The sequence below is a fragment of the Eubalaena glacialis genome, chromosome 13 (assembly GCF_028564815.1).
Source record: "Eubalaena glacialis isolate mEubGla1 chromosome 13, mEubGla1.1.hap2.+ XY, whole genome shotgun sequence".
Taxonomy (NCBI): Eukaryota; Metazoa; Chordata; class Mammalia; order Artiodactyla; family Balaenidae; genus Eubalaena; species Eubalaena glacialis.
The window spans coordinates 93,171,750-93,184,709 of record NC_083728.1 but is presented as its reverse complement, the minus strand read 5'-3'; the positions used below and the strand labels follow the sequence as shown (position 1 = coordinate 93,184,709).

General features: G+C 64.4%; 1 protein-coding gene across 2 annotated transcripts; it reads left to right on the top strand.

Moving 5' to 3' along the window:
- Positions 1-3,669: 3,669 nt before the first annotated feature.
- LFNG (LFNG O-fucosylpeptide 3-beta-N-acetylglucosaminyltransferase) lies at positions 3,670-12,472 on the top strand. Of its 2 annotated transcripts, none has more exons than XM_061208952.1 (8): positions 3,670-4,189; positions 8,822-8,870; positions 9,371-9,470; positions 9,573-9,726; positions 9,838-9,923; positions 10,356-10,521; positions 11,041-11,126; positions 11,308-12,472. In XM_061208952.1, exons 1-8 carry the CDS (start codon positions 3,761-3,763, stop codon positions 11,372-11,374), a joined length of 1,137 nt encoding a protein of 378 aa, XP_061064935.1. In that variant the 5' UTR covers positions 3,670-3,760; the 3' UTR covers positions 11,375-12,472. The 2 variants fall into 2 exon arrangements, with proteins under 2 accessions (XP_061064935.1, XP_061064934.1); XM_061208951.1 differs by having other exon boundaries at positions 8,819-8,870.
- The last annotated feature ends 488 nt before the right edge of the window (positions 12,473-12,960 follow it).

The following is a 12,960-nucleotide window of genomic DNA, read 5'->3' as shown; positions in this document are numbered from 1 at the left end:
ATGGGTCACCCATTATGTCTCCTGGATCTTCCCGGGAAAGAGACACTCAGGGGAGGCCAGCCCCAAGGCTCCAGGAGCCGGTGGGGAAGGGGCTTCTAGAACCCGCTGGGACTGATTCCATTTGCAGGAGGCCCCAGGCTGAGCCCCAGCCCGGAAAGGGGGCCTGAGCTCGGACGGGCACACAGCACCTCCTCTGAGCTGACAGGGAGGCAAGGAGAGTCCCCTGGGGCCTCGCTGGTCATGTGGGCCCCCTGTCCTCGGCCACCTCTCCACCCAGCCTCGTTCGGCAGGTCTCAAGCCATTCTGCCACCCGGCTGCCCAGGAGCCCCACTCGGGGGCTGGTGGAGGGGCCGTGCCACGCCGAGCGGAGGTCAGCCACCCAAGAGGCGCACACACCCATGTCCCTGGGCGAGAGGGCCAGTCCGCCTACCCGCCTGACTTATTGCCCATCGGCTGGCACCTTATAAGATGAACAACAATGGCATCCTTGTGTTATGGGTGGCGAAACTGAGGCTCAGAGGAGGAATGTCCCAGGTCCAAGGTCATAAAGCTGAGAAGTGGCCCCTCTGGGATTGGAAAGCAAGTAGTCTGGCTCCAGAAGGCCCAAGCCCCAGGGCTGTGTCCCATACCTGGGGAGGACCCTGGCACAGCCTCTCCCCCATCCCCCTTCCCAAGGACCCTAAGGCCCCAAGGGGTTTCCTGGCAACCTGGTCAGCCCTCCCCATCCCTTCCCTGGGTCCCCATTTCCTGTCCTGGGCCCAGCACCTCCTCCTCTCACCGCCCCCCACCTCAGAGCTGTTTGGCCCAGTGGGTCCCTGGAGGGAGCCTTTGGGTCTAGGGTGAGGGCAGGGGAGGGGAGTGCCTCAGGCTGGAGCTGAGCCTAGGGAAGGGGGCGGGGGTGGCTAGGCCGCCACCCCCCTACAGTTTTCAGACCTCAAGGAGTCACCACGAAATTCCATTCTCCTGACAGCAAAGAAATTGAATCACTCTTGCCAAAGCCCATGGTCCCCACAAGAATGCTGCAAAGCTTTGTCCTGCTGTTCCCAGACAGGAACTCACACCCAGGTCCCCCCACTCCCACCAAGCCTGGCTGCAGAGAGGTGCAGAAAACCCCCTGCTGGCCTCTACACCGTGCCCCTGCCAGGCTGGGCCACTGCCCCTCTCTACAGTTGCTCCTCCTCCTTGCTCCCCGAGTACAATGCAGCACTGCTTCTTGAGCCTCAACTTGCTTTCTGTACAATGGGCACATCACGTCTGCTGTCTGGTATGTCAAAGGCACAGCAGCCAGGACTATGTAGCACGAACCGGGGAGCACGAGTCGGAGAAAGCAGGGATGCTCTGGGGTGTGGAGCAGGGGGTCCCGCCCCTTGGGTCGGGGCCATGGAGGGGTTGGCTCACAGGACCTCATCAGGTGGGAGTATGGGGTGGCATGGCTTCACGCTGCTGTCCCTCCTACCTCTTGCAGAATGCTTAGCACCTAGTGGGTACCACTTAATATGGGTGCCACTAACGGAATCCCAGGTACAGGGCACAGTTCATGCAAAGATTTGGGGGCTTGACGGTTTGGGGGCTGTTAGAGAATGGGGAGGCATTTCAGGGGGTAGCAAGAAATGGAGCTGGGACCCATTTGGGAGGTATGTGGACACCAGGCTAGGACTTGAACTCAGGGGCCATGGGAAACCATCAAAGATTTTGACCTGTGAGTGTGTGTGTGTGTGTGTGTGTGTGTGTGTGTGTGTGTGTGTCAGGGGCGTGGGGGTCTGATTAAGCTGTGTGGTTTCTGAGCAGAGAATCAATAGAGCAGGTAGACTGGGGGCAGGGAGACCAGGGTGGAGGCTGCTCAAGAGGTCCAGGGGAGAGAGGAAGGCCGTGAAGGAGGCTCCCTCTCAAAATAGCCCAGAAATGGGATAGATAAGCATCAGTGGTAGGGCGAGGGAAATGGGGCACAGAGACCCTTCAGACAGGAGGCTGGAGCTGTGCTGGGGCTCAGCTGACTGTTTGGGGGTGGCCCACCCCGCCATCGGGTCCATTTCCCCCCTGCCCACCCCCACCTCTCCAGCTGGCTAGAGGCTCCACGGCTGGGCTCTGGCTGATGGGGGAGGGGTTTATGGCAGGAGGTGACTCCGTGGGAGTCTTGTCACTTGGGCACAGCGAGCACCATCTGCCTGCCTGAGGTGGTGCCTGCTAATTACCTTGGGGGTGGGTACAGGAAGAGGCCTGGGAACTCCCATCCTCCACCGCACCCCAGCCCAGAGGGGCAAGGGGTAGGGCCCCGGGGCCCTAAGAACAAATGGGCCAGGCGAGAGTCTGGAACCCGGGCCAGACATTTACACAATAAATCTTTATAGAGCACCTACTACGTTCCAGGCCCTGTTCTCCGCAGTTGACATTCCGGTGGAGGGAAAGGGACCATGAAGGGGTGCCATCGAGCAGAGGTGAGCGCGATGAAGAAAACGGGCCAGCGGGCAGAGTGAGCGCTAAGGGGGGACCAGTGTAGCCGCGGTGGTCGCCTAGGGCCTCCTTAGGAGGGGATTCGGAGGAACTGAGGAGGGAGGGGAAGGAGGCAGCCAAGCGGAGAGCCGCCCCTAGCCGCGCTTCCGGAAGATGCTGCGGGCGGGCGACTCAGACTTTGATTTCGCCACGGGGAGCCCTTGGCCACTTCCTCGCCCCTGGTCCCTAACCCTCAACCCAGGCTGTCGGCGCACATTCCTGCCGCCCCTGCTCGTGCGGTGGGCTGGCCCAGCCCGTGGGAAGGGCCGGGGGGTGGGAGCCGCCGTGTGCCGGGGAGGCGGGGCGGGGGCACAGCTGGGCCACATCTGGCCCGAGAGCAGAGGGACCAAATGGGACAGAAGGCGGCTTTTCATCCCGCGCGGGGAGGGGCGATCTCGGTTTCTTCTCGGGGCGCCACGGGGCGCCCGAGGATTTCGGGGAACCAATCCTCTGCCCTCCGACGTTGGGCAGAGACGAGGAAATTAGCTCGGGGGCTAGGGATGGAATTTCGTAAGGTGCTTTCTCGCTGGAACCTCGTGTCCCTCCCTACCTGTGGCTCAGGTGGCTAAGCACCTCCTCGATATTAATAAAGGGTTCTCTGGACCGAGCGGTCAGGTCCACCCAGGCAGCAGCCCTGTTACAAGGCCTGCGCCGTCCCTAGGGCAGGAAGCCGGGCTCGGGAGGGGAAGTGTGGAGCGAGGAAGGAAGGACGTCCCCCGCGGGACGATTGAGCCCGAAGTCCCTGTCCCAGAATCCCCGTTACAGCGCCAAGGGCGCGCCCCTCCGCATGTCAGACGCCGGGTATAGCTCCAGCCGGCGCTGGCCAGCCTGGGTTTCCCCCTCAGGGCCACTGGGGCGGGGCGGGGCGAGCCCACATCCCCACACCGCCCCGCTGCCCGCGGGGGCGATCCGGGCGGGGCGGGGCGGGGCGTGCACGTGCGGACCGGGGGCGGGAGCCCACGACGCCTGCTCGGCAGTTCCCAGACCCCCGCCGCGGCCCCACGTGGTCTCTGCCGAGCATCTGGGGCAACCTGGAGAGGCCCCGCCCCAGGGCCCGGGAGCCAGTGAGCTCGTGCTGAAGGCGGGGCCTCACGGAGGGCCCCGCCCTCGGGGGGGGCGGAGCCAGGCTGGGCGGTTTAAGAGCGCGGGGCGCGGGCGGTGCACTGCTGGACCTGCCGCGGGACCCGAGATCCTAGGCGCCGGAGTGAGGGGCAGGGCGCACCGGGCAGGGCGCGCGGGGCTGGGCGCACCGCGCCGCCGCCACCCCACCATGCTCAAGCGCTGCGGCCGCCGCCTGCTGCTGGCGCTGGCGGGCGCGCTGCTCGCCTGCCTGCTGGTGCTCACCGCCGACCCGCCGCCGCCCCCGGTGCCCGCTGAGCGTGGTCGGCGCGCGCTGCGCAGCCTGGCGGGCCCCTCGGGGGCGGCCCCAGGTCCTGGGCTGGAGGCGGCGGCGGCACCCGGGGCGCTAGTCCGCGAGGTGCACAGTCTGTCCGAGTACTTCAGCCTGCTGACCCGCTCTCGTAGAGACGCGGGCCCACCGCCCGGCAGCGTCCCCCGCCCCGCAGACGGCCATCCGCGGCCCCCGGCCGAGCCACTCACGCCGCACGACGTCTTCATCGCGGTCAAGACCACCAAAAAGTTTCACCGCGCGCGCCTCGACTTGCTGCTGGAGACGTGGATCTCGCGCCACAAGGAGATGGTGAGCCCCCGCAGCCTGGGCAAGCGGGCAGGGGAGAAGGTGCCCTCTTGTCCAGCTGGTGGCAGCCTCCGATGGGCGCCAGGCTGCATCTCTGTACAGCCACTGGGAGTATCAGGGGGTAGTGACGCCAGTCCAGCCCCTTCCAGCCCAGTTTTCCTGGTGGGGCCACTCTCCCCATACGGTTGTGGAAGTGCGTGCTGGGGACCCATCCCCAGCCAACTTCCAGGGCCCTGGGTGGCCTGCACTGACCCTACACCAGCCACCAGTGCCTGGGGTTGGTGCCCTGTGATGCTTCTTGCCCCCCAACACTGGAACTCATTAACTGGGCATTATTGTCCCCAAACCTCCCCAAGGCAGATTCTGCGTGGGGCATCACCCCGGGCTCACACCCTGCCCTGGGAAGAAGACTCTTTCCTTAGAGGTGGAGTGGGGGTTAGGACCCCTGGGCACAGGGCCAGTCCCATCCCCATCCCAGTCTTTGCAATGGGACAAGTCACTGTAGAAAATATTCTGAAGTTGGGGGTGGGCGTTAGTGGGCCCTGGGGAGTACATCTCAAAAGAAAGAGAGCACGGGGTTTCCGAGTCTGTGCGGCGGTCCTCTCTCCACAGTGCAGAAGTCTCTGGACCCTGGCACCTTGTGCTCAGTACATCCTAGCTGAGCATCGACTTCCTCCACACACATAATAAAGACACACCCCACTTTGAAAATCTCCCTCCAGGCTGCAGCAGGACGGCTGGGTTGGGGCAGGACGAGGGCAGAATGTGAGCCCTGCGGAGGTGTGGGGTGGGGGGATATCCCTGAGCTGGGAAACTCAAGGGACAAACTGGGTATCTGGGATGAGGGTGAAGGATCCTTGACCGGGCTGGGGGCTCAGAGAAGAGCCCACACCACTTCCTCCCTGTTTCAGCCCTCGAGGTCTGGGGGGGGGGCCTTCTGGCCTGGCTGAGCCCTGTTTTGGGGCAGGGCCCTGGTGGGGTCCTGATGGGACCTGGGGGGGCAGGGTCCTATCTGGTCCAAGCATGGGGAGGGGGCCCTGGGAACCCCATGGCAGCCTCCTGGGAACCCCATGGCAGCCTCCTGGGAACACAGCGTCCCTTTCCCAGGGGCTCAGCAGGCCGGCAGGAGGGGGCAGCGGGGGCTGCGGGTTTTGTTTGGCTGCTGGGCCGTTAGGATTCCCAGCGCCCGGCGGCTCTCACGCCGGCCGCTTGGGCAAGGTAACAAAGCCCCTTTCTCCAGTGGAGAAAGGCGTCCGGCCTCTTGTGTGCAGCTATGTGCTCCATGGGAACCGCCGCCGGCGTGCTGGCCACTCAGGTTGCCTGGCGATGAGGGCCTGTGGGGTCCCCCACATCCCTGAGTGACAACCCTTGTGGGGCACCACCCCTGAGCCGGGCACCATCCCCCAGGACTCTGCCTCCCTGCTGTGTGACCTTTGGCAGTGTTCAGCCCCCTCTGGGCTGCCACCAGCTCTGAGCCGGGCACCATCCCCCAGGACTCTGCCTCCCTACTGTGTGACCTTTGGCAGTGTTCAGCCCCCTCTGGGCTGCCACCAGCTCTGAGCACCCCTCGTCTTGGACTTTGGGGGCTTTCTCCAGCAGAGGGAATATGGTCAGGGGGGTCTCAGGTACCAGTCCCAGCCAAGCTAGGTGACCTTGGGCAAGACCAAGGGCCTCTCTGACCCTCAGTCTCCTCATCTCTGAAACAGGGAAAGCATTGCCCTTCCAGTAGGGTGTCGTAAAAGTGGACTGGCAAAGCCTAGAGATGTAGGGAATGAGCCCAGGGAGTACTCAGAGTTGGGGTGGAGGCGGTCCTCCCCTGGACCCTTTGCTCCCCGTTGAGGGGCCACTTGGGTTTCCTTCTCACCCCAGGGCCCCCACCGAGGAGAGGCCGAATCTATCCCCAACAATCGGTTCATGTGTCACAGCAAGCAGGAACCCCTCTTACGGTGTCCTGTGGGGGAGGGGGTCCTTGAAACTGTTTCAACAGAGAGACCTCCTTTCCCAGCCCTGTGAGGGGTGATTCAGACCCAGTCTGATGGGGGAAGACTCAAGGAAGTCAGGGCCGCAGCGGGGGAAACCCAGAGAGGCTGTGTGAGCTGAAAGTGGGCATCTGACCCGTGTTGGGGAGGGAGGGACTTCCTGGAGGAGGTGCCATTTGAGCTAGACTGAGAGAAGAAAATGCCCTGAAAGGGCAATTGGGCATCTTGAGCACAAGCATAGGGGTGTGCAAGAAACTTCCAGCAATTGGAGTGACTTGGGTGGGGGTGGTCAATAGAGACCACACTGTGACGGGCCTTGAAGTCCAGGATGAGGGGCTGGGCCTTTGGCCCACACTTTCCTCCCCCATCCCTCCCGGAGTGGGCCAGGCTGCAGCGGCTGCCACCGCGGCAGCCACAATTGTTGGGGGGAGAGCTTGGCATCCTGTGTTTCTTTGAATCGCAGCTCCAGGAACAATGCCGCTTCCTGTGGGTGTCCCCCCCCCCCACAGCCAGCCCTGCGGCCCTCGCTGCCCTGCTCTTCCTCCTCCAGCCCTGTCGTTTTCGGGGAAGTGGGGAGGGGTCTGGGCAGGGTGGGGGGGTGTCTTGTTCCCTGGAAGGCATGGCTGGGGTGGACCAGCACCGCCTCTGCCCCGGGGTGTGACTGCAGACTGGGGGCTGCCCCTCTCTGGGCCTCAGTTTCCCCACTTGTACACTCGGGTCGTAGTGGTGCCCTCCTCCCAGGGCCGTTAGGGAGATGAAAGAAGAGAAGGCGTCGGGGCAATCTGCTCTGGGCACCCGTGAGCTCTGGTTCCGCCCATTGCACAGAGGGCGGAAACTGAGGCTCTGAGCAGTGGGTGAGGCCCGCGGCCGGGCAGCCCGTCCCCTCCCCTCCTGATTGCTCTGATGTGGGGAGACCGGAGGCCCGGCACCCGCACACCCCACACCCCACGCCTCCAAGCACTCCCCTCTGAACAAAGGTGACTTTAATCTCCGTAGCCTGGGGCTGGGTTTTTAGGGCACCACCAAGCGCGCGGGAGAACAGGCCTCCCTTGATCTCATTAAGAAAGCATTTTCCTTTTAATCCAGTGGCGGCAACGGCGCGTCTGCACGGGCCGGCCTCGTCCTCCCACGGCATTCCTGGGCTGAGATGCTGGGGAGCAGGCGGGGCAGTGGGGGGGGGGGGCTGGATGCGAGTCTGTGCGTGCGGGCCGCCCTGGGGTGTCTGCTCTGGAAAGAGGGGGTGTGTGCGTGGAGAGGGTGTAGAAGGAGCCTGCCACCCCCCTTAGCTCTCTCTAGGCCCAGCCAGCTTGCGGCCTCACTGAGAGTGTGCCCAGGTCTGGGCTCAGGCTGGGCAAGGAGCTGGGGCTGCCAGTTGACGGTGGGCACCGCAGGTGAGTCCCCCAGGTCGCTGGGTTCGTGCTGTATGCCAGGCCTGCACACGCCGGCCCCTCCCTTGCACCCGTTTGTACACAGAAGGAAACCGAGGCCTGGTGGGCACGGAGGTGGGGGGTCTCCGGCTGCCTGTGCTCCCCGCACCCTCCACCGGGCCTGGGCTTTGCACTCAGCCACGCCTGGGTGTGCTGGGCGGCACGCGCTGGGCGGGCCGGGCAGAGGAAAAGGAACATTCCTCCCCGTGTGCCGACGGGCCCAGGCGGGCGCTGGCAGCTCCTGGCCCCTCCCCGTTGGCCCCCCCCCCCGCTCTTCCGCGGAGCGATCCTGGCAGGGGTGGCCCTGTGCTGGCACAGGTGGAGCCCTGATGTGGCCTTGCACAAGGCGAGCAGCAGGCGGGGCTGCTAGGCTGCACGGACGCTGGGGGCACTCATCCCTGCGCTGGGGCACGTGAGGTTTCCCGCCGCAACCCCGGGGACCCTGTCTCCTTAGAACCCTGGAGGCTGCTTTGGCTCAGAGAAGGTGACCGGCTCCGCTGGCTGGTCACGCAGCCAGGGGTGCGAGGGAGGCCCCGGTGTTGAGGGCCCAGCCCGGAGGACTGCTGGGCTGTGGCCACACCCCAGCCTGCCGGACCTTGTGCCCAGCCCGGCCCAGTTAACCAGGCCAGCTGTATGGTAATGGGCTGTGCGGCCACTCCCGCTTAACGCGGCCGAGTTCCCCTCACAGCGCGGCCCAGGACAAAGCTGGCGGACAATGCCTGGTGATTCACCCTCCCTCCGGGCCCTTTGTCCGCCTGTGCTTGGCGGCCGCCCAGCAGAGGCCTTTGTCCCCGACTGATTGAGACTTGGCTTCCCAAAGCCGACCTCCTCCGCCTGCCCCCCCCCCACCCTCCGCCCCTCCCACAGGCTGGGCACTGTGTCAGTAAGGGTGTGTGCCCCGCCAGGTGTGCAGGGCGGGCCGGGAGCCGGTTACCTGGCGGGTGGGCGGGGCACCGCACCTGGCTCGTGCCGGCGCAGCTGCCGGCTGACCTTGGGCCCAGCTGTCGAGGTAGGGGGTGGGGTGGGGTCTTCCTGGGCCCCCAGCCCACTTCCACTCAGGGTAAGCACTTGAGCTCCACTCTGCATGTGGGGAAATTGAGGCTCAAAGGTGGGGCATGGACGTGACTGAAGGATCCCTGTGAAGCCGCAGGGTGCCCAGCCCCGGACCCCACGGTGGCCGGGGGCCGGGGCACAGAGCTGCCTGTTCAAGACCGTATTTCTCCCAGCAGACGTACATTTTCACAGACGGGGAAGATGAAGCCCTGGCCAGGCGCACGGGTGAGCCCTGGACGTGGGGAGGCAAGGGGGGCTCCCGCCCAGAGGAAACCCTCCCCTCTGGAGAGGTCACCGAGGCCATGGGCCTGGGAGGGCAGTTTACTCAAGGGGTTTGCTCAACGCTCCGCCCCACCACTCGCCCCCCCCCGCCCAATTCTCATGCAAATGAGGCCCTTTCAGCGCCCGGGGCCCTTTGAGCTGGTGTGGCGGCAACAGGTGGCTGGTGGTGGGAAAAAGCCGCCTGAATGGGCAGGGGCGGGGTGGGGCGGGGCCCCCAGGAGGGGGTTGGGCTGGGGGGTGAGATCACTGGGCCTGGGTCCTGCTCGAGGGAGGGGTTGAGGGGGAGGCCACTGCAGGCACGGCTTGAACCCAGGGCGCCCCGAGACAGACTGCCACCCACCCTCTCTTGCTCTGCTCTCACGGGGCCTGCTGTGTGACCCCGGGCCAGGCCGCCCTCGCTGAACCACCTTGGACCCACTCACAGCCCCTCCCCTTGTCCGCAGGCAACGTGGTCAATACTAACTGCTCGGCTGCCCACAGCCGCCAGGCGCTGTCCTGCAAGATGGCCGTGGAGTATGACCGCTTCATCGAATCGGGGAGGAAGTGAGTGCTGGCCTTCGGCTGGGGCCCGGGAGCGCCCCCTCCTCGGGCTCCTGCCCTGGCAGTGCCCCCCGCAGGCCCCCCTGACGCCCTGCCTCGCCCCAGGTGGTTCTGCCATGTGGATGACGATAACTACGTGAACGTGCGGGCCTTGCTGCGGCTGCTGGCCAGCTACCCGCACACGCAGGACATCTACCTCGGCAAGCCCAGCCTGGACAGGCCCATCCAGGCCACAGAGAGGGTCAGCGAGAGCAAGGTGGTGAGTGTTCCGCCCACACAGGCCTGCGCTGAGCGGGGAGGAGGCGGGAGGTGTCCCTGCAGCCTAGGGGGGGAGGGTCTGGGAGTCTCACCATGTGCCCCCCTCCCGCAGCGTCCCGTCCACTTCTGGTTTGCCACCGGCGGGGCTGGCTTCTGCATCAGCCGAGGGCTGGCCCTGAAGATGAGCCCTTGGGCCAGGTGAGTGAGTGCCTTGGGGCACAGGCGAGGCTGCCCCAGATCCCAAGGTCCCCCCACTGGGGGCCTGGCTTGACTCATCTTCCCAGCACCAGTGTCCCCAACCTCACGTGTACTGGCAGGGTGAGTCGTCCCACCACTGCCCACCAGCCACCAGGGTGGTCAGCACCCAGGTTGGGCAGGACCCCTTCCCGCGTCCAGTAACCCCCAACTCCCAGAGAATCATCTGGCTGGTACGGAGGAGGGGGCTGTCCTGGGCTCAGGGAGGGGGGGAGCTGCCAGCGGGAGAGCCCGTGAGGGGCACGGGCTGGGCTGCGCCCTGCCCCGCCGGGCACGTGCACCTCCTCCTTGGGCCTGGCCAGGGTGACGCTCTGCCTGGTGGGGTCCTGCCCAGCTCCCGCCCCGGCTCACTCCGGCCCTCCGGCCCTCCCACAGCGGAGGCCACTTCATGAGCACGGCCGAGCGGATCCGGCTGCCGGACGACTGCACCATCGGCTACATCGTGGAGGCTCTGCTGGGCGTGCCCCTCATCCGCAGCGGGCTCTTCCACTCCCACCTGGAGAACCTGCAGCAGGTCCCCACCTCCGAGCTCCATGAGCAGGTGCGCTGCCTAGCAGCCCGGGAAGGGATGGGGACAGAGGAGAGGAGCAGGTGGGAGGGAGGAACGAAGTGGGGTGGGGGAGGAGGGCCGGGCGGGGGGTGGGTCGCTCTGTTAAATAGGTCACGAAAGGCCCTGCTGTTGGTTGCCTCCCAGACACCCCCGTCCCCCCACCGGCGCGGCCCCCACTTAAGTCCTGTTGTCCATCCTTCCCGCCTCTGTCTTCAGTGGGATGCCAACTCTGTGCCTTTCGGGTCTTCTCTGTGTCAGCAGATATTCTCTGGCCACGGCTGGCAACACCACCAGCCCCAGCTGAAGCCCCCCTTGGACTTGACTCCTGGGGGTGCAGAGCCGGTGGGGTGTGGTGCGATGTGGCTCACGGGCCTTCCTTCTCGGTCCAAGGGTGGGCAGGAGGCAAGGCTGTTCCCTCATGCGGAGCCACACACGTGCCAGCCTCGGGCAGGGGCAGGGTGGGGTGGCATTGGCACCCCTCCCAGCGTCACTCTGTCCCTCCCCCTGCAGGTGACCTTGAGCTACGGCATGTTTGAGAACAAGCGGAATGCGGTCCACATTAAGGGGCCCTTCTCAGTGGAGGCCGACCCGTCCAGGTGAGGAAACTGCGGCCCAGATGGGGGCGGGGCTCACCTAGGGTCCCTTGGGGTCCGCTGCAGCTAAGCAGCATGATGAGAGAGCACCCCCAGGAGCCTGCTTGGGTGGAAGAGGGCCCCCGGTGCTGTGAGCTCAGTACCCGCACCCCACATGGACCAGCCCCCCACTCTGTCCCCACAGGTTCCGCTCCATCCACTGCCACCTGTACCCGGACACACCCTGGTGTCCCCACACTGCCATCTTCTAGCAGCTTCGGCTGAAACCCTGTCCCCGGGCGCCCCTGGTATCCAAAGGGCCCGGGGACCCCTGTTGTGCCGCCCTGGCCTTGGCATTCGAGGCTCCCCCAGGGCCGTGCGTGTGCGCGTACTGTGCGCCCATCCGTGTAGCAGACTGCTGGGCAGCTCTGCTCTGCCGAGGAGCAGGCACGGCACGGCCTGTCTGTCTTTCCATGCTCCGCCCCAGAAGGATTTGTAAGTCAGAGGTCACTCTGAGGGCAGGTTTATTATTATTCTGGGGTCTTTGGGCAGCATGGGGGCCAGAGGCTGCTCTGCAGCGATGTGCAGGTGCCTTTCCCTTCCCGCTGAGCGCAGGCCCAGCGCTGCGGGCGCCTGCCCCCTGGGATCCTGGCTCCTCCTCAGAGCCCCCAGGACAACTCACCATGCTCAGTGCTGCGAGGAAGCTGGGTTTGCGGGGTGTGGCCCGAGTCCCCTCCTCCCACTGAGCTCTGGCCTGGGTACCTGGGTGCCGTGGCTCCAAGTAACAGCAGCCCCCGTAGCCTTGCCGCTGGGTGACGTGCAGCGCCGTCCCGGGCAGGGGTCTTCCCCGCTCTCTTGGCCATCTTCCCTTTGTGACGGGGAGTCAGCTGAGGATCTTATCTCCTCTCCAAAGTAGAGAGAAAGTCGCCCATAGTGGGTGTGTCTGTAAATATTGTGACAGTATTTTTTACTGTGCTTGTTTTTCGAAAGGGGGTGGGTACAAAGTAGGGTGTTTTTGTCTGTGTTTTCGGGGGGTTGGGGAGGGTGCTATTTTATCTTTTCTGTGGATCAGAAAAAGCAGAAGCCAAACTTGGGATAATCTTTGTTGTTAAAGCTGATGGAAATGTCTAACACTCTATGTATTTATATGTCGTGGTATCTGGCTTCTCCCTGCCCACCTCCTGCATAGAACCTGTCTCCTACCAGCCCAGCTTGGCGCCCCTGACCAGTGAGGTGTGTTTTGTCTTCTGTTTTTCCTTCTGCAAAGACATAGCTAGGAAAGTGAATGATAAGGGAAAAGTTCTCAGGGAATTGAAGTGTGTTGCTATGGTGACGTCCTTTGCTGCGAATAAAGATGCTCTTTGGGGCAACCTGGGCATCCTGGTCTTGGCTGGAAGTTGGGCCTGAGCTGCAGGTTCATGGAAGCTGCACCAGGGGGGCTGGGGGCTTGTTTGCACTCGTGTGGGGGAGGTGTGTAGAGACCCCCAAGCCAACTATTGTGCGAAGGGAACTTGGGATCTAAATAGCAACTTCCAGGTACCTGAGGGGCATGACCAGCCCAGGGCACCCTCGGACATAGGGGGAGATCTCTGGATGTACAGGTCTCACTCTGACAAGCAGCTCTAAGACTCTGTAGCCCTGGTCTGTGCTGGCCTGTCCCTGGACAGCTGCCAGGGAGTCCAGCCCTCCCTTCAGGAGGACAGGGGCCGGCTGTGGCTTGACCTGGGATCTCCTTACCCAGCTTCATCTCTGTCACAAGCCCACAGAGGCCACATTCTTGCCCCATTTTGCAGATGGGGAAACTGAGGCTCAGAGCAGGTGATGTGATGCCCAAGGTCAGGCAGCTGGGCTGGTGAAG